Source organism: Sylvia atricapilla, chromosome 17 (genome assembly GCF_009819655.1).
Source record: "Sylvia atricapilla isolate bSylAtr1 chromosome 17, bSylAtr1.pri, whole genome shotgun sequence".
NCBI classification, from domain to species: Eukaryota; Metazoa; Chordata; class Aves; order Passeriformes; family Sylviidae; genus Sylvia; species Sylvia atricapilla.
Window position 1 is genome coordinate 13,740,901 of NC_089156.1, and position 25,835 is coordinate 13,766,735.

At 48.0% G+C, this 25,835-nt stretch overlaps 1 protein-coding gene across 1 annotated transcript in view; it reads left to right on the forward strand.

Moving 5' to 3' along the window:
• Positions 1–21,382: 21,382 nt before the first annotated feature.
• The window catches only part of ADGRD1 (adhesion G protein-coupled receptor D1), a 72,547-nt gene continuing 68,094 nt past the window's right edge, over positions 21,383–25,835 (forward strand). The window contains exons 1-4 of the mRNA XM_066331810.1: positions 21,383–21,386; positions 21,452–21,526; positions 22,181–22,245; positions 22,910–23,062. Coding sequence (XP_066187907.1) covers positions 21,383–21,386; positions 21,452–21,526; positions 22,181–22,245; positions 22,910–23,062 — 297 coding nt within the window. The remainder of the gene's footprint in view (positions 21,387–21,451; positions 21,527–22,180; positions 22,246–22,909; positions 23,063–25,835) is intronic.

A 25,835-nucleotide genomic window follows, 5' to 3' on the forward strand; every position in this document is an offset into this window, starting at 1 on the left:
GGCAGGTTCTGGGCTCGGGTCCCTGCCTCGGTTCTGTGTCCCCCACAGCAGGGCAGGTCCCGGGCTCTGGGCTCTGGGCTCAGGCTGTGCAGGCAGTGAGGAGCAGACCCTGCTCCCTGGGCACTCAGCAGCAGCCCCAGGGGCTGGGCCAGTCCTGCTCCTGTTCAGGACAAAGCCGGAGCTGTGTCCAGGCCCTCATGTCCCCAAGGCAGCTGCAGAATGTGTGTGCAGAGCAGCCAAAGCACGGGCAGGAACCTGGCAGAGGAGACGTGCTGCTTGCTGGGCCTTGGCACAAGGAGAGTTAAAGCCTCAGGAGCGCTGCGGCTGCCCTTGGACCTCAAGACTTCAACAATCTTTTTTTCTCTCTAGAAACACTGGGTAGCACTTGTCTGCAGCACTGGGAATCTTTGTGCCTGCTGTGTCTCCTGTACCTACAAGTTAAAACACATCGGAATTTGTCTCTTCCCTGCAGAAATGTGTTTGCCATGTTGCTGTTACAGTCAGTTTTTCACTTGTGCCGCATGTTTTGTTTTATTTGAATACCTAAATTGAGGTTTAGGTATAAAACTTATTTCAGACTACAGTAAATGAATAATTCTGCCAAGCTGACGTGTGAAAGAACTGTCTGGGGTCCATCACCTGCGGCTTTTGCCAGGCTGAAACCAGCTGGGAGCAGTCCTTAGCTCAAGGAGTGAACAGTTCTGATGGAGCTTTAAAATAACTTTGCCTTGGCGATCGGGGCTGACTGCGGAATTCCCTTTTCCTGATGGAGCAGGTGGGATGCTCTCAGCAGATGGGGGATTTTGGGGTGGGTCTGGGGCCATTTGGGGTGATTTGGGGTGATTCCGGGTTGGAATGAGGTTCTGCTCAGCAGGCGGGGTGCTCCGAGCAGACGGGGTGACTTTGGGGCGGTTTGGGGGTGACTGTAGCCTGTTCGGGGCCGGAACGAGCTCCTGCTGCAGCAGACGGGATTGCCTGAGCGGGCGGGGTGGTTTTGGGGCGGTTTTGGGGCGGTTTTGGGGCGATCCCGGGTCGTTCCGGGCCGGTTCCGAGCGGCTCCGGACCCCGCTGCAGTTCCCGTTTTGGCCACACGGTGGCGGCCGCTGCCCGCGCGGCGCCGTCCCCTCCGGAAACGGATTCCAATCGATCTCCCATCGATCTCCCATCTATTGCCCATCGATTTCCCATCAATTTTCCCATCGGTTTCCCATCGGTTTCCCATCGATTTCCCATCAATTTTCCCATCGGTTTCCCATCGGTTTCCCATCGATTCCCCATCGGTTTCCCATCGGGTTTTACATTTTCACAGGTGAAATCCGCCAGAAGTGTGAAACGCGCCCAGACCGAGCTCTGCAGGCAGAGTTCTCCATCCCATTACTGTTGGCACAGCAAAGCCCAGGCACCAGGATCATCCTTCCCACAATTCATCAAATTTATGTTGAAGAACCGTTACAATCAGAGTTTATTACATGAAAACAGCCAGCACTTTGATAACTGACACTGAACTGAAGTACGGCTTCACCTGCGGAAAAAAATCATCCATTAAATGCTGATCGGATGATGTTACAGAACAGAAATGTGGCGAGGAACGTGCAATAGCCAAACCCAGCAGAGCACCGTCGTGTTGTTCATGGGCTGATCCTGTAGTAAAGTTGCGCTGTGAGCAGCAAAGTGAACCGAGAGCTGAAGGGTTGTTGTCCGGGGTGTTACAGGTCCTGTTCTGCCCTCAGGAGGTGTAAATAGCGCAGGAAGATGCTCCTGACAGAGCCCAGCCCTGAAGGCGCCGGAGGAGCGGCTCTGGTGCTTTGCTCTGCTAAAAACGGAGACCAGAGTAAGAGCTGAGAGAGAAATGGGATTTAGGCCCGTGGGATATTCCGTGTGCAGTTTGAAAGGCTTTCAGCCCGGGACAGGCGTTTTCCTGGGGCACTTTGGGATCCTTCCCGCTGAGTTTTGCCAGTTTTGGGGGTGCAGCCCCTGACCCTGCACCCGAGCCTCCGCAGAGCCCAGCACGTAATTCAGCAGATCGTCCACTCTGGAGGGCACAGCGCTGGCTGCTTCGGTCCATCACTCTTCCCAGGTTTATCTCCGTTTTAATTGCGGCTGTGGAGCGGAGAGTGGCTCATTGTGGTTCACCACCAGCACAGGATTAATGGTTTTATTCTCTCCGAGCGAAAAATCCTGCTCCTAAATACACGGCACACGTCCCTGGCTGAGGCAAATCCGACCCGCTGAGTTTTGTAATGCCATTTGCACAGGTGCTGCCCCGAGTGCAGAGCTCTTGATCCCGTATTTAACTCCACGGAGTGATGTGCTGGGTTCTCCTTGGTGATCCCACCTCCTGCTCCTCATCCAGCTGACTTTGCATATGCTTAGAAAGTCTTAGAGCCCAAAAGGGAAACACTTCATCTCTTCAAAAATCAGCGCTTCTAACTAATTAAAAGGGGAATGAATCAGGTTGCGTCCATCGTCTTTAGCTGCAATGACATCTGAAAATGACATTTCTTTAAGGAGCCTTTTGAAATCACTGAGAGATTGACAAATCCTCCAGAAAAAGAAAGAAGGATTTCTTTGATCTCCATATCCTATCCATTTTCATAGTCAAAATCACATTTTGAATGGTTGATTTTATTCCAGTTTACTTTCCTGCAGTGTACATTAAGAACAGTGGCAGATACAAATGTGATTATTTTTTAAATTTCATTTATTGTTTTGCCACTATGTTTTTAGCAGTTCCATGATTCCAGGGTGTGTCTTGTGATTTGGGGATCTTTGGGATGACTGTTCCAGCCGACAGATGTGATTATTCAGATTATAAAGCACTGCAGCAGAGTGAGGATCACACCAAAGGAATCACAGGGGCTGAGGGAGGCCAAGCAGGAGAATCTCTGCCGGGTTTGGGTTTTGTGCTGGCCCCAGAGCCAGGACAGCACCTCAAATTATCTGACGTGCTCTGCAATTCAGTTTTCAGGCCTTTCCATTAGCTAATGAGCTGCATTTCAGATTTGGTGACTCCTCAGGTTTTAGTCAGAGTGTAGATTTGGGAGCTTCTGCCAAGTCCTCAGCCAGCTCTGGGTCCTGTCCCCAGCCTCTGCTTTTGTCACTTCGAGCTGAAACAGGAAACCCCAAAAACCCTCCGTGCCCACAGGAGGAGGAGTTCTGGGGTTAATGTCTGTGAGAACCCCAGATGTTCCTGCTGAGGAGTCAGTGCCCACAGGAGGAGTTCTGGGGTAAATGTCTGTGAGAACCCCAGATGTTCCTGCTGAGGAGTCAGTGCCCACAGGAGGAGGAGTTCTGGGGTGAATGTCTGTGAGAACCCCAGATGTTCCTGCCCAGGAACATTTCGGTGCCTGCTGCCTTCTCCTCTTGTGCTGGTGACCTTCTCCCAAGGCACTCCCAGGAAACCTCCATGGAGCTGTTTTTACCCCGAGGAGCAAGAGGCAAATCTGTGAAACGCTGAGAGAAAAGCTGGCACAAATCCCAGGGGGAACGTTTATCATGGTTTAGGGATTATTCATCATTATCCGGTAATATTCTAAATATTATTTTAATATTTGTGTAATTAAGGAGATCTGACTACCTGAATGATCCCAAAACATACCCAGTTACAGACAGTGGCTTCTGGCAAAAAGGATTTGGTTTAATCACATTTTAAAAGGATTTGTAAAACATTTTATTTGTACAATTATCCAATTTTACGTCAGCTTGACATTAAGGCTCAGATAATCAAAGATTTGATAAATTAAATCTTTGGGACTGGCACAAAATCCTAAACTACTTTGCAAAAATCTGATGTTTCCTCCACTGCATGGAATTCAGGGCATTGCCAAGATGCAGAAAAAGAAAATAGACAATAAAAAAACCTAATCCAATAACCATCAGTTAGGAGCTGGGACCTCATTTATGGAAACTTTAAATGTATAATTTATTGTATGGTTTTATCTACCTGCCTAATTGCTCTTTGAATCATCAGTGTCTGAATGTTTTCATAAAGAATATCTATATATAAATGTATTAAATCAGCTTAATATTACATATGTTGCACAATAAAAGTATTTTCATTTGATTAGGCCTAAATTTTATTGCCAAAACCTTGTATTTTGTTTTCTGGCATCAACCAGCAACTTCTCATTTCCTTAATTAGAAAAATATTTTTCCATGATAGCGTTGGCCTCGCTGGATTAGCTCCAGGCTCTGTGTTTGTTTTCTCTCTTCCCAGGCTGAGCCTTTCCCTTTGTCCTTCCCAGTGAAAGGTTCCACGGGATGTTCTCCTGGGCCGGGAGTGGGACCAAAGCCTCCTTAATTACTTGTTCCGAACATCCTTAATTACCTGGTTCCTCCTGGGGAGTGGAGCCGCACCCTTCTGTGCCCTCTGGTGGGGAATTCTGGAGGGGTCTCAGAGGGTATTTGGGGTGTTTCAGAGGGGACTGTGGGTGTCCAGAGGGTATTTAGGGTATTTTTGGAGGCTGTTGTGTGTATTTTGGAGGCTGTTGTGGGTATTGAGAGGGTATTTAGGGTGTTTCAGAGGAGATTGTGGGTGTTCAGAGGGTATTTAGGGTGTTTCAGAGGGGATTGTGGGTGTTCAGAGGGTATTCAGGGTATTTTTGGAGGCTGTTGTGTGTATTTTGGAGGGTGTTGTGGGCATTCAGAGGGTATTTAGGCTGTTTGTGAGGCTGCTGTGGGTGTTCAGAGGGTGTTTATCCGGTATTTCAGAGGTTGTGCAAGTGAGACCTGAAGAACCCAAATTCCCGCTGCCTCTCGGGGCTTTTTCAGCCCTCCGCTCAGGAGAACACACCTCGTGTGCTGGAAACCTCCAGGAGAAGCACAACTCAGCCTTTTCTGGCCCATGCCCATGCACTGCATCAACTCAGATTAATACGATGACATTGTAAATAATCGATTTTTGCCCCTTTTTGAAAGCAAAGGTCTTCTGGCTTTAGGTGTTGTTTGAGTTTTTCTGCTTTCCCCCGGAGCCGGGGGCTCCCGCGTTGTTGTAGCTCAAGTGGATCTCCCGTAATTGGCCAATTAGTGTCGCTCATTACTGTGATGTGATTGTAATACATCGAGGGAAGGGAGAAGGAAACATTCTTCAGTCTCTTTGGAGGTGATGCAGCTGGGAAACGATTTTTCAAAGTGCAAATCTGACCAAATTGCACCAATGTCCGTCTGAGCAGTACCCGGAGCAAAGGACAGACGGCTGAGTTTACTCAGCTGTGGGGTGATTTGTGAGTGAATTAAAGAAAATCCCTTCCACAAGCGCTTAGCGGGGCTCTCCATCACCAGGGGAGCTGACAGTAAAACACGAGTGGATGAGCGTTGATGTACCAGCTGTAATCACTTCCTAACAATTCCTGTTCCTGGAATCACTTTGGCCACGGAGGCATTTTAATCCGGAATATTTATTGGTGTGTTAGTAGAGATGGTGATGGGAAAGGAGTTTTGCAGAATCTATTGATTATTAAAATACTCCTCGCTAAGATGTTTGCTGGAATATTTCAGTCCCGGTTAGGCACCAGCTCTCCCGTGGCAAATCGGTGATTCCAGGGCAAACAAGGGAAGAAAAGAGCGTCACACCTGGTTTGTCCTGCCCAGGGTCACACGTTCTCTCCTCATTGTCCCTCTGCTGGGGTCAGCTGTCACCTGCAAAGGCTCCTGGCCCGGGTTCTTTGTCCTGTCCCGATAAATGTCACCTGCAGCCTTGGCTGCTTTGGTGTCTCCGTCCTTCCCACCCTGAACGAGCCGTAGGTGAGTGGGGCTCTGCCCTGCTTGTCACCTGCTGGGCCACTGTCACCTGTGCTGGGTCACTGTCACCTGTGCTGGGTCACTGTCACCTGTGCAGGGTCACCCTCACCTGTGCCAGGCCACTGTCACCTGTGCTGGGCCACTGTCACCTGTGCCAGGCCACTGTCACCTGTGCCGGGTCACCCTCACCTGTGCTGAGCCACTGTCACCTGTGCCGGGCCACTGTCACCTGTGCTGAGTCACTGTCACCTGTGCTGGGCCACTGTCACCTGTGCTGGGTCACTGTCACCTGTGCTGTCCCAGTACTGTCCCCAGGGTTGTCCCCAGCCCTGCACTCCTCTGTGCACCCCTCTGGGCTGTACTGGGGCCAGTGTGGCATTTTTCAGGTCGTGTTTCCAGAGCCTCACAGGAATAAATTCAGAATTCGTCTCTGCAAATTCCAGTGCCTGCTCGCAATTTGCTGTTTCCACAGAAATTTCTGGCCCTGAACTTGTTTGCCTGGATTCTCACAATTGTTTTGGTAAGCATATTCTCTCCCTTGACAGGCCCCTCTTGGCAAATATTTCGAATTCCTCTCTCTTTTTACATTTTGTAGGGTTTACACAGAATTCTTTCTCTTCCCTCCAGGACATGGAGAAGGTTGTGGCCAACAGTGATGAGGAAGGAAGTTTTAAAAAAGCTGGAGGGAAACGAGCAAGAGCCAGGCTGGTTATCTCTACATTTGTGTAGGAACTGAAATTCAAAATGTTCAAAATTCTTCTTTGATAGGTCCTAGATCAGGATTACAAACAAAACTCACATTTTATTTCAATACTGAATTTTTGGTTGAGGATTAGCGTGTTATGGTTCTGATTTGTCATCTCTGATATTGTCTACATCACCTTCAGTTGGCTCGTGTGAGGATAAAGAAGGGGCTGATAGGGAGATGAGGGGAAGAAATAAACAGGGATGGAAAGCTTCTCAAACTCTCTTTGAAATATTACTCCTTCAGCCTCTTTGGGTGAAAATAAAGAACAAGGAGACAGCTGAAAACAAGATTTTACCACAGAAGAGCAGATCAAATGAAGAATATCAGCTAGTTGTAGCCGCTGTTTTTCTTTAACGTGTAAAATGCTGATTAATATTTGTGTCATGGAGTGTAACTGGGAGACTCTTACAAAAACGGTTCCATGTGATCACTTTTGTTAAACCAAGTGAAGCAGCGATGCAGAAGTTCGTCCCTGTGTGTGTGCACCCGTGAGGGGCCCGGCGAGATGCTGGGCCTCAGTTTCCCTGCCGGGATCGGGGCAGCGAACGCGGCTGAATTCAATCGGCGCTTTTAGAGCCCGCCTCGCACAGAAACACCTGGGCTGCTTTAGCAGACGGACGGCGCCTTTCCCGGGAGCTCCCTTTGTTGTTCGCAGGTGTTTGAGCTGTGGGTAAGCACCTCAGACAAAGAGACACCCAAACACCCCCAAACTAACACACACATACACACACACTCACAAAGAGACGCCGCCAAACAGAGACACCCCCAAACAAACCCACACAAACGCCCCCAAACAGACCCCCGGCTCCGGGCTGGAGGTGGAGCTGAGCGCGGCGGCCGGGGCCCTTGGCGGCTCCTCGGGACTCCTCTGGACTCCTCCCGGCTCCTCCGGGCTCCACCGAGCCGCTCCAGCCCCTTTCCGAGGGCCGTCCTTTCCTTTCCCATCCCATCCCATCCCATCCCTTCCCCGGGGCCCGGCCCCGGCCGCCTCCGGAGCTCCGGCAGAGCGATCGCGGGGAAAGTTGCGGACAGGAGCTTTTCTTCTCCTGGGCACAGATGGGAATAGAAGGGCTCGATTCCAGCACCACTCCGGGCTTGGAGCGCGTTCCTGTCACTGTCCGTCCGGCAATTTATTCCCAGTTAAATAAAGACACCGAAGGCTGAAGCAAGGAAAGACTACTTGGAGGCTCTGGGAGGATGGTTTGCCATCACTGAAGGACTTTTTTAACCTGAAAAACCTGAACCTTTTTGAACGGAAAATGTCCTTTTTAGTACCAGAAGTCGCAAAGGAAAACTTATGATTGAAATCTTGCGGGAATTTTATTTCAGCATTACTTTTAACCTTAACTAGACCATGAAGAGCTTGTTACCTCTGCTTTGTTGCCATTATTCTCTGCTGATTTTGTTTCAGCACAAATATCAGGTAATGTTTTGAATCTGGTCAGTACTGAGATGTGCTTGGATTCCTCTTGGCAAGTTTTACCTCACCGTGTCTCTGATGTTTTATGTACAGGTGTATGGAAACTACTCCCAGCTGCCCAAACACCCAGGTAAGGAACGCTCCATTCACACTTTATGACAGTGTACATAAAGATTTATTTGTGCTTTTTATTTTTGCAGCTTTTTATTTTTAATTTCCTTAGTAGCCCCAAAGAAACTGAGCCCGTGTTTGGCGTTCAGCTCTGCATTAAAGATGTAACAGTCCAAAGTTTCAGACTGTCCCGGTCGCTGTGAGCTCAGTACCCTGCTGCTGAATGTTCTGAGCAGAAACACGTGCGGAGAAAAATGGCTTGTACTGGAGATGTAAAGTCCTCTGTACACTTTCCTTGAGTGCAAGTTTCTGAATCAGATCTGCTCACGGACTCTTTTATATCCCCCCGATGTCCAGCAGTTGGGTTCAGTGATTTCAGTTGGATTGTACCCTTCACACTGCTCCGGCATCCCCTCGGGTCCTCTCCCTCCTCCCGGGGGTTTCACTCACTACAGAGCAGATTAAGGGTCTCTCATCTGTTTCCAATGTAAAAACCCTCGGAGCTCATAAGGGTGTGTGTAACTGCAGAATTGCTGTGTATAAATAGTTTAAGCTCGGGCCTCACGGTGGTGTCCGAGCACAGCTTTCTGCTCTGCCCGTCCGTGTGCTGCTGTGTGCTTTCTGTTGTTTGAACCACGCGGAATTGTTCTGGAGTAAGACACAGGGGAAAGGCCACTGCTAAAGGAGAGGCTTCAGCCTGGCTCATTGCCTCTGCTGCACCTTTGCTCCAAAGCAGCAGCACGATCCATTTCCCAAAACGCGGGTCCTGGGTGATGGAGCACACGGGGAATCTCTCCTGCCACGGGTGGAGCTCCCCAGGGTTTGTGCTGGGCCATCCTCGGGGATGTCCCTGCCTTTGAGCCGAACAAACCCGGGGGCTGCTCTGAGCCAGTCCTGGCCCCTGGAAAGGGTTTTGTGTTCAGGGCAGCGCTTGTGTGCTGCCAGAGGTCTGGGCTGGGTCTGGGTTGTCTGGAACACTCAGATCGTGGGTTTGTGTGTGTGGTTGTTGTGGGTCCCCGAGGCTGGCCGTGTCCCTGTCCCCGAGGCTGGCCGTGTCCGTGGCCCTGTCCCCCAGGCTGGCCGTGTCCCTGTCCCCCCAGGCTGGCCGTGTCCCTGTCCCCGAGGCTGGCCGTGTCCCTGTCCCCCCAGGCTGGCCGTGTCCCTGTCCCAGGCTGGCCGTGTCCCTGTGCCCCAGGCTGGCCGTGTCCCTGTCCCCGAGGCTGGCCGTGTCCCTGTCCTGGCTGCTGTGCCCTTCTCTGCCCCCCGAGGAGATGGGGAGCCACAGAACCCCAGACATTCCCAGGAGACATCCCCACCTTATCTGGTTGTGCTCTGCTCCCTCCTGGAGGGAAAACCTCTATGACAACGGCAAACATTTAGTTAGGTGGGCTAAGAATAGATCCTGAATTAATGACTCCAATTATGAATCATTTGTTAGATATCTCTGGTATCATTGACTTTGGAAGAAAGTCTGAGCGATTCTCTTGTCCTCAGAAGGCGCAGAATTGGAGTTCTGTCTCCTCAGATCTGCAACTGCTTGTTGAGGAGTTTAGCAATTTTATCAACTTGGCACCCAAAATAAAAAAAATAAATCTTAGGACCCCATCTGTGTGACCCCTCCAGCTGTACCATGAGCATGGAGGTCATCCAGGTGCTCTCCAGGGTGGGCACTGGGCACTTGAACAAAGCTTTTGCAGCGTCATGCCCATGGCACAGAAACCCTCTGTGTGTCCAGGACAGTCAAATGGCAGAGCAAGGATCAAAGAGGCAACGACTGTTCTGGCCCCAGAAGGGAGGAAAGGTGTGGGATGAACTGCAGGGGCCAGAGGACGCTGCTGGGATTTGGGTGACTTTGCACGTGAGCTGTGGGGAGATTTGCTGGTGTCTGGCAGCTGAAGTGGGCTTTAACAAACTCTGTCAGCTTCACACCTCAGGCTCTTGGCAGATTGCTGGGGAATGAAAACTGGTTGTGGGGCAGAGAAGAAGAGATGGTGTGAGGGGAATCCTTCTCCCCTAGTCCCTGTTGTCCTCGGTGTGTCCCCACCTCTCCCCCCCAAAGAAGAGCACCTCAGACTAGAGGGATGATGTTCCATGGTGGTGCATCCATAGAAAAACGTTGGTTTATTTGTACCAACCCACCCAAACTTTCTTAGCTGTAGGGCACGCTAAATTTATTTCATCACATCTGATTAAATTAATTGTTTTGAAAACAAAGGGTTTCTTGCAGCTAGCAAGATAGTAAGAAATTACAATTCATGCTTTTCTACACTATTAATGCCCTACCCTTAAAATAGAATTGTTATCTTAACAGGAGATGTGGTTGTTTTGGGCAGCCTGCTGCTGGTTACGTTTCTGTGACTCCATCTCCCAGAATTTGTTCAGGCTCTGACAATCAGACTGTGCAGGCAGAAATGCCAGTGGAGACCTGCAGGTGTTTGCCTCTGTCACCTTCTCCACCTGTGGCTAAGGAGAACTTAACGATGGAAAACAAACTGTTTCCATCAGCCCCCAAGGCTTGGGCTGGTTTTGGGGTGGTGGAGAAGGCTCTGGAGGAAGAGCTGGTGCTGGATGGGGAGCTGGGAGCTCTTCCATCTGCTGCTTAATGTGCTGGGAGCTCTGTCGGGAAAATCCAGCTCCTTGGATGCCTCCAGTCACCCCTGGAGGAGGCAGGAGCTGTGAAATTTGCCGTAGAGCTGCACATTCCCTCGTGTGCTCCCATCTCAGTGCTCTGGGCTGTCCAGCATGTGCTGGAGATCTCAGTGAAATCTGGAAATTACTCTGGAATGACTCCTCAGCTGTTGCTTCAGCGAGTGCTGCCAGATACACGAGCAGAGATTGAGTCAGAGATTGATACACATTTTAAGTGCAATTAAAATGGAAATCAGCTGGGATTTAAAAGCAGGTTTTCTGCAGTGGTAATCAGTGATATGGCTTTAATCTGTTCTGCTGCTTTGATTTATGGTCTCGCTTGTGTGCCACACTTGATTTACATAAAATATTTTGGTTTACTTAACCTTTTGACCTCTTTTATGGTTATTTTTTGTGGAGACTTGTTACGTACCTCATTGGTCTTTCATTTAACAATCTTTTAACCTGTGTTTCTTGAAAGGGTTCAAAGTCCTGGCATCAGCTTCCCATTACTGGCCACTGGAGGATGTGGATGGGATTCACGAGTTCCGGGACACAAACGGAGGTAGACAGAGCATTCCCTGCCAATGGCAGGAGCACGGCTCCCTGTGCCTGGCTGGGACCAGAGGGGGAGGAGATGGGAAAGGGGCTCACTTCTGTGGCTCCGAGGTCGGGATTTTTTCCCCAGTTAATGCTTCTGCAGGGCTCCCATATCCAAATGATGTTGTGTTTGTGAGCTGATTTTTATGGAGCGTTCTCCGGGGTTTTATGGGCTGTCTGAGCATTGCTGAGGTTATAAAGAGAAAAGGTTTATGATCCAAGGAGCCATTGAGATCCCATTGTTATTAGTTGCTTTGGTGCACACAAGGATGCTCTGGCACGCTCAGGGTCTGAGGTCTCTGGCTCTGCCAGTGGGGAAAATTTCTCCTTCCCTTGGATTTTGGAAGGTGTTAAATGCCCAAGCCCCTCGTGCACTTTTGAACGGTGCATGTGGTGTCTACAGAAAGAGAAGTGTGAGCTCTCAGCTGGATACCCCTCTCTCATTTTTATCTGCTTTGGGGTGTTTCCTTCAGAGCAGTGTTGCAGCCTCAGTTCATATTAACTCAATTCCTTTTCCAACCGGGCGAAATCAGGGGAGATTCGCAGAGGCAAAGCTCTCAGTGCCCAGCCCTCAGGACTCTGGGGACAGAGGGACAAGGACCTCAGGGGTTCTCCGGGGTGTGTGGCTGCTGCAGCGGAGCAGCTCCAGCCCCTCTGCCCCTTCCAGAGGAGCAGTTCAGCCCAGCTCTGCCCCTCAGGGGGGTCCCCAGGAGCTGGGCTCTCTCGGCTGCACTCTGCCATTCCAGGCTGTGCATCCCCACGGCTCCTCACACAAAGTCTGCTGGAACAAAGTGGCAATACCAGTCCCTGCTCCTGAGTGGGGGAAAGGTCCATAAATATCGAAATCCCTTCATTGTAGAGGTGCTCAAGTATTTTAAGCCTAAACTTTGACCTATCTTTCCACAAAATTTCTGAGAGGAATGAAATTGCCTGGCCAGAAATATATCTGGGCAATATTCTGCTTCCATTAGGAGCTGATGGCAGCATTCCCACTGACTTCAATAGAATAATAATTTGGCTTACTAAAGTTGCCACATAAGTTCTCTCAAAGTGTGTTAAAGCAATTTTCTGACCCTGGACTTCATGTGGTTTCAAAAAGAGTCAACTGCTGCATATCTAGCACTATTCTGGCAATCACGTTACAATAAAGTTTTTTTTAAAGTGCTGGGAAATTATATATATAATATATATATATATATATACACATTTATTATACATGTTATATATATTATATCTGTTATATGTATATATATATAATACAGCTCTTGGAAAAGGACAATCAATGTTACATTGTTTTTTCAAATTTTGTTTAATTTTATTTCAGCAAAATTCAGAAATATTTTCAGTGTCTTGGAGGAGAGAAAACAGAGCAGATGAGGTTCCTGATCCTTTCCTTGCAGGAAAGGCACTGGCTCACTGAGCAATCTCTTTTAACTCCTGATATGACACGATGTTAAAGAAAGTTATAAATGAGCCAGCTGCAGGACTTTGCTGCAATGTTTTGGTGGATTTTGTCTTACAGTTACTTGCAGGGGATATCAGTGGCCAGAGGACTTTGTCTGCAGTGCAGTTCTGACAGCGCTGAGTTCTCCTTTCAGAGCTGCACTGGATGGCTCAAATTCCTCTCAGCTGCTTGAAATAATATCTGCAGACACAGATATTATTTCAGCTGCCTCCAGCAGAGGTTTTATGTACCTGATATTTCACTTTGATATACAAGAAAAGTGTTCTTTATTGTTGTAATCTACTCCAGGTGACAGTGTGCTTGGGTTTGGTTCCATTCAGATTACACAATTCTTCTGTTTATTGCAAAGTCTTTCTTGTTTTTCCACTCATCATATCATGCAATTATTTTCATCCCATGTTTCTCCTCTTAAATCCTTGAAGCATCATAATCTGTCTGTCATGTTAATCCATTTTATTTGTTGAAATCATTGTGTGTGGAGCCAGATTTGTATCTCTCAAAGCATTCGTGTGGTGAGAGTGTGTCAGCAAATTAATGTTTTGGAAATCTCAGCACTAGAAGCAATTGAAGGGAAACAATCAGCTTGAAATGCAGCAAATAAAAGGAAAGTGGCCATGCTCCGGTTTTTCATCTGACCCCTGGTTTTCCCTGCATTTTTATCTGGAGGTTTTAGTGCGTGCTTTTCTTTTCCTAAGAGCATTTGTCTTTTTGTTCTGTGAGCTCAATTGGTCTAAATCCCAAATCAATGTCTCTCCATCTACTTTCATGGGCTTTTCATCAGGCTTTATTTGCCTGCCCAGGGCAAACAATTACAGTGTGCAAGATACTGTTAAATTTTCAAAATCAGAAAAAAAAATTAGAGAATAAAATTTTATTGTCAGACATAGAAACATAGAAAAGCTGCAGGTTTTCTTATATTGGATGGAGTTTGTTGTATTTTGATTTGTACCCACTGGGTACAAACAAGGAGGGCCTGGCACATCTTTCCATCTCCAGCTGAGAATTTTCACAAATTGAATTTTGACAAAGCCCTGAGCCCTCTCCAGGCTGTCCAAGCCTCTCCTGGCCTTGCTCCAGGGTGTCCACGTCTCCTCCCTGGGGAGCCAGAACTGGGCGTGGGGTTTGGGCTGCCAGAGCTCCTGCATCCCTCTCGTGACTCTCATTACACACAGTGTTTAATTCCCTGCCAACAGGAATGTATCTCACAGCCCTTCAACTGCAGCTGGATTTTTTAGTTTTATCTTCTCAGTAACTGTGAAGAAATGCTCTTTTAGTGACCTACATGTCCCTGAGCAGGTGAAGCTCCTCAGGAGTGTTTGTGAGGTAAATGTAAAGGCCACTCCTCACCAAACCTGAGATCTGTGCTGAGAGATATGAACTGGCCACTTCATTACTGACTGTGTTCATTCATTGTTTTGCTCATTTGTTTGTTTTCTTTTGTTGTTCCACCCAGCTCTAAGAATCCACAACTTCACTGTGCTTCCCTCCCATAACTCTACCTTTGTAAATACCAATGACTCTGCCTACTCTAACTTCTCTGCAACTGTAGGTGAGGAATTGCTCGTTTTTTTGTTCTGCGTTTGTCAGGAGTGGTGGTTGGATTCAGGTTGTAACATTGGATTCCAAGTTAACTCTGAGTTTTGGTTCAAGGGATAGTGTGGCAAAAGTGTTTATTGCTATTACTATTATTGCTATTATTATTATTATTATTATTATTATTACACTGTCATACATGATTGGAAAAGCACCCCTGCAATGTAACCTGGATTGCTGCAGCTCTGGGAGAGGCATCCCCATGGGAATCCCACCATGGGAGGATGGGCCCCAGGGATCCTTCAAAACCTAAAAAATATCTCCTATGCTTAAGAGAAACAGAAATGACATTTCAGAGGAACATATGAGAATAAACAGGTTAATTTATTTCTTGTCTGTCAAGGCTAAAATGGAAAAGAATGCCTCTGCTTTTCACTGGTTTATGACTGTTTCTAGGGGACATGTTAAGAAAGACAAATGCAAGCAGATTTGCAAAGCCTGGAAGTGAGATGTCAGTCAGGACAACTTTGGTTAACATGACGGTTTATTTCGAGTTTTTGTTGGGGTTGTTGTTTTGTTATTGTTTGTTTTGGTTTTGAGTTTTTTTGAGAAACAAATCTCTCTCTCTGTCCTTTTATTGTTCTTTTCTAACATCCCCACGGTAGGGGACGAAAGGAAGGAGATGACAAGTCCCAGGCAGAGCCTGGAGCAGCTCCAGGTGCCTCCATTGCAGTAACTGCATTTGTGCCGTGTGGGTGCAATTGAAACACGACCTCGTGCCCACTTTGCTTTAGGTGTATTCACTCACATCAAACTGCCAGAAAACCTGACCCCAGGAGAAGGATGGAAATGCTGAAACTGTCACTTGGGCTGCTCAGATAGTGAGAATTTCATGTTGGAATACTAAACCCACAGGTTTTTTACTCTCTAGCAGTAAGAGTATGCTGGCAAATGGGAACTCTATTAATGATGAACTTCCAATGACCCTAATTCCTTCCAGTCCTCTCTTATCTGCTTTATAGACCATTTGCATAGTTCTCACATAATAAAATATGTTCAATACGAACATTTTAGAGAGTGACACCAATAGCAAAGGAAATTACCTTATGGCAGTTTTCCTGGAGAGATGAATTCATAATTCAGGTGCCTTGAGAAGAATTTAGAAATGCTCGATTTACTGCACAGTACACACTCCCATTTTTAAAAGAAACTGGATTTTGTTTTTGTCAGCTGGAGGCAAGACTCGATGGTTTCATCCTCAAAGGGAGGGGAAGATATCTGAAAACTGATGTTTAAATAAGGATCTGGGATGAGCTAAGAGAACACTGAAACTTGCATTCACTGCATTCACTCAGAAAAGGAAAAATGTCCTCTCACTGCTGGAGCTCCTTCAGAGCAGCTTTTCCCAGTAATGTTCCATAAGAAATTATGAAGAAGGGTCCTAAACCCAAGGTTCTGAATCTTCAGAGTCCTTGCAGAAATGCTGTCCCAAACAAAGGTGGTGAGAGGCAATGGCACGTTCTGTCAGCTCAGAAAGTCACAGTCCAGTGTCCTCTGCTCTGGGCAGCGTTTGAACCAAGCAGAATGTCTGATGGTGGCTTTGGCTGTGATTTCCTGCTGTTCCTATTTCATTGCTGAAATCAGTCAGGATAAACGGGAACAACTCCCCATCACCCTCTGTCAGACCCTAAGGGGGATCCTGGAGCAAACTCGTGTCAGCTTTGGTGGTGCTGAGGGGATTCCTGGCCTTTAGCTGGGAGATGAACCAGCAGCGCTTCTCTTTGGGAGGGAACACGGAAAATCACAGGCAAATCACTCATGATCCTCGTTAGACACGCGATGGCCGTTCCAAGTGCCTGTCTGGAAAGGAGAGCAGTGCCCATCCTGGGAGTGCACCTCGGCAGGGGAATTTCTCTGGTTTCTAGTGAAAAGCAGGGTTTGCCCACCGACTTGCCCTTTCAAAAAATAAAACAAAGAACTGCTATTTTGTGACTTTTTAATTGGTTAAAGCATTTCTTTACTAGCTCAGCCTAGCAGTGAGACACCTCTAGGAAGTGTCTGGCATTCAAAACTCTGGGAAGCACGAAGGTAACTCAGATCACTTTAATATTGTCATTTTTGGTGTTTGGGTTCTGTCAAACAGCCTTAGTCAACCACAGAGCTGAGTGGGTATGAGTGTAATATTTACAAATGTGAAATAAAAGAGGTATCTGTGTAGTCTTTAAAAATACAACAAATCACTGACAAATGGAAACAAAGAAACCGAAGGAACCGAAATTGGCAAACTGAAACAAAGAGAAACAAACACTAAAAAAGAAAAACAAACACTAAAAGTCACAAGCCCATATGGCTGGAACAAGATAAACATCTGAGCTACACGAGTCTGATAAATCCTGACTGCAGGAAGGTTTCCCTGATGTGAACGTTAATCTGGATTTTGCCTTTGCTGTAGATATTGTAGAAGGCATGGTGAACAAAGGAATTTACGTCACTGAAAAGAAAGGAGTCACCTTCCTCTTCTTCGGAAGTTATCGGAATTCCTGCATTAGTAATCCAGAGGCTTGTGGGCCTGAAGGTGAGAAATCAACATTAATTATGATAGACTTTTCTTTTGCTGCCAAATTATGTTATTCAATAATCATTGTTTCTTTCCTCCCTGGAATGAAATCTAAAAGTCAGGCTTGACACTTTATTGACTTTTAAAACAATTGAGTGTTGATTGCTGAAAATTTAGTCTTTTCTAACTGCAATTTAAATCAGAACTGATCACCAACTACTCAGATTCTTTGCAGGAGTGGCCTTGGGGTTTTTAGATTTATCTCTGGAGATAAGAAAACTTTTAGGTCTCTGGTGTTATGGAATCTATTTGTTTTCATGCTGAAATCCCTTCATTCTGTTTCCCTTCCCTTTCTCTTGGGTTGGGATCACAAAGTGAAAGGTTTGACAAGAGCTGATGACAGAGGATGATGGAAACTGTCATCCAAAGTCATCAACAGTCAAACCAAACATTTCCTGGTCGTTCCCACAGGACATTCACTGGAGATTCACAATTCCGTGGAAATGGAAAGTTCCATAGCAAGTGGAGCTTTCCCTGAGCTCCAGCAATCTCCAAACTTGAGCAGCATTGTTAATATTGGATTTTCTTGCTTTCCTGGATTTGGGCCATCCATCAGATGGGTAACTTGGCTTGAAAGAGGATCACTTTGCTTTGAGCTGCTGGAGAACTTTGCAAACACTCAGAGAGCAGCTGGTGCCCGGCTGTTACCTGAGAGGGTTGGGAAAAGGGCTTCAGCATTCTGCTGTTGCTGTGTTTGGTGAAACCTGCTGGACCTTTTCAGATTTTTTCATGCTACGGGGAAATAAAAATCATCAGGAAGTCATATTCTTTCCACATCTATAGTATGACATAACAATCAGAATAAATTATTTTTGTAGTACCAGAGCACTCACAGTATCTCACAAACAAGAACATTAAGGGCATAAAACATTGAAATGTTCAGTAGATAAAATGTGAGGAGAAGAAAATGTATAAATAATAAACACTAAGTCACTGTAGCAGGTATTAATAAAAGGAAAAAAAGAGAAAAAGCAACATCCTTTTGTCTAAAGAACATGTCTGTGTTGTTTTCAAATCAAAGGCACCTATGGTGAGGATAAAGTGAAATTTATTCCTGCTGCTGCTGCTTAACCATCCCTTGATGTGTTTGTGTGAAAGTGATGTCAAGAGCACTTAACAAAAGGGAATGCCTTTGGAAAAGGTGTTGGGATCTTCCCAGGTGAAATACAATAACCCGTGAAACAAAAATCCCCGTTTCTGAATTTCAAAACACTTCAGGGCTATTATTTTCACTTGAGAAAACAAATTCTTCCCTCGCTTTGCTCCTTCTCAAGTAATCTTTAAACAATGGTTTTCTGTAAGCATTTTGGGCTCATGGGAGAGGCATTTTCAGTCAAAAGAAACATTTGTGGAAGATGCAAGAAAATATTCTCCTAATCCTTGGCTTGAACTCATTTGGAGGAGCTGCATGTAGTCAACAGAATTGAAGCGTGAGTGAGGTTTGATTTACCACCTGTGTGTCAGTGACGCCTTCTGGGGCAGCCTTTATTAAAGAAAGCCATCTCATGGAAATTATGTTTATTCACTAACACGGGGCCTGGAGAGCTGCTGTTTTACAGGATAATGGTGAAAGTTACTGTGAACTGGAGAGGATTATTTGTGGATGAATTTAATCACGTGTGCACTTGCATTTTCAGGATAATTCTTTTATTTTTGTGTGAGTGGGGGACACAGGGTCTTTCCTGTGGCTCTGCATGTACAGTTCTCCCTTTATTGTACCCTTTGCCTTCAGGGGCTCCTTGGTGCACTGAAGGGTGCAAACACAGGGGATGACATGCCCAGGAAATTCAGCTGTTGGGGGAGCCCAGAAGTGCTCACTGGATTCAGTCTGGCTGTGCTGATGTTGGGGAACACCACAAAAATGTCGGTGTCTCTTGGAGATCAAAGACCTTTGAGTTTCACTGAGAGAAGCTGCTGCAGTGATCACTGCAGTGTCCTGGGTGTGCTCCTGGGATGCAGAACGAAGGGAGGGATTGTTTATTTATCTGGTTTAAACTGCTGGAGCATTGTCAGTGTTAAAAATGCTGTCCTGGTTTGTGCCAGCAGATCTGTCCTCCAAAGCCTTCCCACTGTCTGTATTCTACACACTGGAAATTTTAAATTGTACTTGCTTTCTTCATTCAAGTCTCCTTCTCTTTGCTTTCCTCAGGAGTAACATTTTCCTTTTTCTGGAAGACTCAAGACCAGCAGGCCAAGCTTCTCCCTGCCTCTGGTGGACAAGTAATTTCCAGTGGCTTCAAAATCTCCTCAAACGAAGGCGAAGGCTCCGTGGAATTTTACACCCGTGGCAGTGCAATGATGAAATGGAAAGCAAGCTTTAGTCCACCAGGTAAAGTTCCTGTGTTTAAAACAACCCAAATTTCTTTGTTATTTTGCTTTGTTCTTGCAGAGAGAGGTAGTGAGAAGAGCATAACTCCAGGACAGAGAAGTGGGTATATAAAAATAGCCACAGACCTCTGTGCTTGAGATTTCTCTTGGTGTGGGGAGGAAGAGATCAAATGCAAACTGAAAAGCAGTGATGTATTATAGAACATTTGCCATTCACTAACAGCCCTTGGATCCTGCTTCCAGTTGTGTCTGGAGTGGAGTCCTTATTGACTTCCATGGGTTCATGCATGTTTGGATGGAAACATGAGCAAAGAATGCAGATTAATCCCTGACAGCTCCCAGTGTATCCCAGGGGCTGCTCTCGGCTGAATTCAGGCTTTATTTGGTAACTCTCTAACTGCTGTTTGGTGCTTTCATGATCCTGTTTTCTGTTGAGTGTCAGGTTTTCTATGCCAAGCCATAGCATTAATAAACATTTTGGTGTATCACGTATCTCACTGCTTCTGTCTAAACTGTGCATTGCTGGGGCGCAGTAATATCCACTGACTGGAACAAATTCTGGTCTTCTAGGAATGCTAATGGCATTCAATGAATGTTTTCTTGCCTAATTTGACTACCTATACATTGTTAGAATAGGACTCGTGCTAGCAGTTTCATAAACATTAATGAATCAGTTTAAATCTTATTTTAAGAGAAAAGCAGTAATGGCAATTATAATTCCCACGTTCATAGATTGTCCCATCCAAGTGAAAATTAATATTGTGTTTTCTGCCTCTCAAGCGTAACAAGGAAGCTGTGAGAACTTCTGAGTAGTTTATTTGCCTGTTCTCCAGCCCTGGCAGTCTTTGCTGAGCTGAGTTTTGAGGCAGCAGTGAAGACACCTGGAATCTTGGCCAGTGGCCCTCAGCACGTGGAATTTATGGAGCTGTAGTTAGCTCAGGGTCAGGCCAAGCTGACGGGCATCCTGCCAGGGATGGGCTTCCCCAGGGGGGAAAGATGAATGGGCACAGCACCAGCATTCCATAATTCAGGACCAAACCCAGCACAGGGGAGCTCAGGGTGAGATTGTCAGCAGGACAAACCCAGCACAGGGAGCTCAGGTGGGATTGTCAGCAATCCAAACCCAGCCCAGAGGAGCTCAGGTGGGATTGTCAGCAGGACCAAACCCAGCACAGAGGAGCTCAGGTGGGATTGTCAGCAGGACAAACCCAGCACAGGAGAGCTCAGGTGGGATTGTCAGCAGGACAAACCCAGCACAGGGAGCTCAGGTGGGATTGTCAGCAGGACAAACCCAGCTCAGGAGAGCTCAGGTGGGATTGTCAGCAATCCAAACCCAGCACAGAGGAGCTCAGGTGGGATTGTCAGCAGGACCAAACCCAGCACAGAGGAGCTCAGGTGGGATTGTCAGCAGGACAAACCCAGCACAGGAGAGCTCAGGTGGGATTGTCAGCAGGACAAACCCAGCAGAGGAGAGCCCAGGTGGGATTGTCAGCAGGACAAACCCAGCTCAGTAGAGCTCAGGTGGGATTGTCAGCAATCCAAACCCAGCACAGAGGAGCTCAGGTGGGATTGTCAGCAGGACAAACCCAGCAGAGGAGCTCAGGTGGGATTGTCAGCAGGACAAACCCAGCTCAGGGGAGCTCAGGTGGGATTCTCTCCTGGGAGCTCAGGTGGGATTGTCAGCAGGACAAACCCAGCAGAGGAGAGCCCAGGTGGGATTGTCAGCAATCCAAACCCAGCACAGGAGCTCAGGTGGGATTGTCAGCAGGACAAACCCAGCACAGGGAGCTCAGGTGGGATTGTCAGCAGGACAAACCCAGCACAGAGGAGCTCAGGTGGGATTGTCAGCAGGACAAACCCAGCACAGAGGAGCTCAGGTGGGATTGTCAGCAATCCAAACCCAGCACAGGAGCTCAGGTGGGATTGTCAGCAGGACAAACCCAGCACAGGGAGCTCAGGTGGGATTGTCAGCAGGACAAACCCAGCACAGAGGAGCTCAGGTGGGATTGTCAGCAGGACCAAACTCAGCTCAGGAGAGCTCAGGTGGGATTCTCTCCTGGGAGCTCAGGTGGGATTGTCTCCCCGCAGGTCCCTACTGGACTCACGTGCTGTTCACGTGGCGGTGGCGGGAAGGGCTGAAGGTGTACGTGAACGGCAGCCTGAGCAGCGCGGACCCCGCGGGCCGGCGCTTCCATGAGTACGGCGCGGGCGGCGCGGCCGAGCTGCTGGCGGCCGCCGAGGGGCCGCGGGCCGCCACCGGAGCCTTCGACGAGTTCGTCATCTGGGAGCGGGCCCTGAGCGCCCGCGAGGTGCGCCTCTACTTCACCGCCGCCGTCGGTGAGTGAGGGATTTGGGTGTGTGTTACACTGGTTTACACTCCCTGAACCCCCGCGAGGTGCGGCTCTACTTCACCGCCGCCGTCGGTGAGTGTGGGGCTGTCAGTGGTCTGAAAACACTGCTGAGCCTCAGGGGCTGCCTTAGTGTGTGGGATTTGGGTGTGTTTCACACTGGTTTACACTCCCTGAGCGCCCGCGAGGTGCGGCTGTCCCTCACTGCTGCCACGGGCCAGTGTGGGGCTGTAATAACCTTAGAAACCCTCAGTGAGGGATTTGGGTGTGTTTTACACTGGTGTACACACCCTGAGCCCCTGCGAGGTGCGGCTGTACTTCACCGCCGCCGTCGGTGAGTCTGGGGCTGTAATAGCCTCAGAAACCCTCAGTGAGGGATTTGGGTGTGTTTTATACTGTTTTACACACCCTGAGCCCCCACGAGGTGCGGCTGTACCTCACTCTGCTACCACGGGCGAGTGTGGGGCTGCAATAGTGCTCTGAAAGCATTGGGGAGCCCCAGCTGCCTTAGAAACGCTCAGGGTGCAGGAGCTGCCTGTGGTTTACACTGCTTTAGGTGGGAATCTATAGATAAAATTACATGTCTGATATAAAAAATTCAGGTTTGTTACGCAAATTCTCATTTGTGTTTGTATTTCCCCAGGTGTGCAAGTTCTGCTTTCCTCAACACTCCCGTGGTCCCTGATGACACCCACTCCAAAGCCCGTGGTAGGACAGTGCTCAGAACTCTGTTCCATAGTGGCAGAATGTGCAAAAATCCCATCGTTACAGACCCTCTCCCCTGCTTCATTTTCCTTAATGGCACTTATTTCTGTACCTCAATTAAAAATGCTTTTGGATATGCATAGGCGGAAGTTTTAGCCACCGTGGAAAAATGGGAACACAAAGGAAATTAATTGTTAAATAAAATAGTTATTATATTCAAAAGGAAAAAAGTAGCAATTTTTGAATTATTATTATTAACTCTGAAAATATAGAAGGCTAAAAACCATTTTGATATTTTTTCCTTTTGTTCCCTTTAAAATTAGGAAAAAAAATTCCCACCACAATAAGAAAATTTGTTTTCATCTGTTTAGTAGAAGTATAATTTAAAAAAAACAAACAAACTTGATTTTTCATATGGAGAATACAACAATTGCCTGGTTTAGTCTATTCTCATGTTCTTGCTCTCCAAGAGTTCTGTTGGTTTTCTTTCTTTCTTCTATCAGTTATTGTTCGCAGAAACTCATGGCAGATAGACCTGAACTGCCAATGAAAAATTAATGTTTGAATTTGCCTCCCCTGCCCTTTTCCCTTCCCGTGCCCGTTGCCCGGTGGTATTTCGGGGCAGTCCGGGCTAACCTGGGCCGTTGTGGCTGTGTGTGTCCCGCAGCTCCCCGACGCCTACCTGCCGGTGATCTCGGCGCTGAGCCGGGCCAGGGGCAGCCCCCGGAGCCCCGGGCGGGCGCTGGGGCAGCTGCAGAACGTGTCCTCCAGCCTGCCCGCACAGCCCGTGTCCCAGCACAGCGCCCTCGGCCTGGCACAGGTGAGTGCGGGGCCCGGGGGCTCGGGCTGGCACCTGTGAGCACAGCGGGGCCGCTGGGGGCGGCAGGGGCGGGCAGCAGTCACAGAGAGCTGAGAGCAGTGCCCACTTTCCGGGTGGCAGAGAGAACTGAGAGCAATGCCCACTCTGGGGGCAGCAGTCACAGGGAACTGGGAGCAGTGCCCGCTTTGGGGGCATCAGAGAGAGAACTGAGAGCAGTGCCCGCTCTGGGGGTGGCAGAGAGAACTGGGAGCAGTGCCCACTCTGGGGGCATCAGAGAGAGAACTGGGAGCAGTGCCCACTCTGGGGGCATCAGAGAGAACTGAGAGCAGTGCCCACTCTGGGGGCAGCAGTCACAGAGAACTGAGAGCAGTGCCCACTCTGGGGGCAGCAGTCACAGAGAACTGAGAGCAGTGCCCACTCTGGGGGCAGCAGTCACAGAGAACTGAGAGCAGTGCCCGCTCTGGGGGTGGCAGAGAGAACTGAGAGCAGTGCCCGCTCTGGGGGTGGCAGAGAGAACTGAGAGCAGTGCCCGCTCTGGGGGTGGCAGAGAGAACTGAGAGCAGTGCCCACTCTGGGGGCAGCAGTCACAGAGAACTGAGAGCAGTGCCCACTCTGGGGGCGGCAGTCACAGAGAACTGAGAGCAGTGCCCACTCTGGGGGCAGCAGAGAGAACTGAGAGCAGTGCCCGCTCTGGGGGTGGCAGAGAGAACTGAGAGCAGTGCCCACTCTGGGGGCAGCAGTCACAGAGAACTGAGAGCAGTGCCCACTCTGGGGGCGGCAGTCACAGAGAACTGAGAGCAGTGCCCACTCTGGGGGCATCAGAGAGAGAACTGAGAGCAGTGCCCGCTCTGGGGGTGGCAGGGGTGGGCAGCAGCCAGAGAGAGAAGAACTGAGGTGTCTCACCAGCCCTTAGAGGTATTACTTTGTGCCTTTGGACCCACCATCGCCAAGGAAAGACATTGAGGGGTTGGATCTCTTCTCCCAATTAACACGGAGAAGAAGAAACAGCCTCGAGTGATGCCAGGGGAAACTTAAGTTGGATCTTAGGGGAGAAGCCCTCCCTGGAAGTGTTGCCAAGCCCTGGAACAGCCTTGCCCAGGGAAGTGGTAGAGTCACGGTCTCCAGCGAAATGGGTTCAGGGAATTTATTTTGTTCATCTAATGCACAGAGGGGGAAAAGCAAGCCGGTGTTTTCTGCAGTCAGAGCTGAGAACAAGTGTCCCGGTAACATAAAGTTAGCCTGCTGGAAAGAAAGTGATGGGCATCTAATTCCCTGATCTGAGCGGGCTGCGAAGCCATTATTGCAGGACTCGGCTCCGGCCTCGCCGCCGATTGTTCCCCTAAGCCGGAGGGTGATTCCAGAGTGACGAGGGCGCTTTACTCAGACAAAAAATACAAATAAGCCTTCTGAAAACGACAGGGACAGCAATTGAGAGGTTGTGTTAAAAGCTTAGTATTTGCAAACTCTAAAGCTTGGATTTCACGGATCACAGTTCAATATGTGGAAAAAGCCCTTCTAAAAAGCTTTAATACGTTGTTTCCTTTGTTTTCCTGAAAAAATTGTGTGGGCTCTACATTGTAAATGGAGCGGCATCCTGCCAGACACCGTCCCTGCTTCCCACACCATTCCCGGTGCTGTTTGGGTGCTCGTTCTGCTGTCTGCCGCTGCTTTGTGTGCCATGGCAGTGATTTGCAGACAGAAATGTGGGACATGATTATCTCTAGCAGAGCTATTTTGGGACGTAAATACGAGAGAGTCCTGATCATAGGCAGCGACTCTGTCATTTGCCTGATTGATGGTGAGGCTTTGTATTGTCACAGCTAATTCTCTGACAGACAGGCGCTGAGCGTGCATGTGATCTGCTGTAAAGTCATCTCTGCCTGATTGTCCCACGCCTCACAGCACAAGGAAATTTGATTTAAGTGATATGCAATAAACTTTCTGATTGCTGACCCACGTTTGTAATGAATTGCTTCTGACAAATCTGACTTGGGTGTTGTTATGTGGTGTCTTCCACATTTCACAGTGGAACTTCACTATATTCATTCTCCGAAGGCTTTTTCATAGATAAGTTTAAGCTGGAAGCGGGTTTTTTTTTTTTTTTTAATTTCCAGTGCAGTTTTCTGTGCTCCCCTTTCTCTGTGTGTGTGCACATCAGCAGGACTCCCTGGGACTGGGGCTGTTTTGCTCAGCACTGGGGCAGAGCCTGGGGCACTGGAAGTGTCCCTGCTCACATAAAAGGGGCTGGAAATATGATTTTTAAGGTCCCTTCCAACCCAGCCCCCTCAATGATTCTCCAGATGTCAAAGGAGTTTAGATAAAATGGGAGAATAAGTTCACTTTAGTCAGTCCTGGTGTTGGCTCAGCTGTAATGGCTGCACCCTGTGGTGGTGGGACTTTCAGTAAAATAATTGTTACTTTGAGAAGTCACCACACAGAACGTGGTGAGGGTGCTGGCAGGTACAGATGGATCTGTGACTGGAGTGGAAGTGGGCTTGTCATCTGAACATAAACCTGAGAAAAATCCTAGCAGAGATCTGCCCTGGATCCTTGCCAGGAGATGTAAATGATTTATAAATAACCGAGTTTTATTTGTCTTTTAGGCATTTTTGAAAGCTATTGAAGACTTTATGTTACTGTCCAATTGGATTGATGTACCAGAGGTAAGACAAGTGGGCTTAGACTGGTGATTTCCTTCAGTTGCTTAAATTCACACAGATGATAACAGAACTGGTTGTCACTCTCATTTTGATTGCTGGGGCTTTTTGGCACT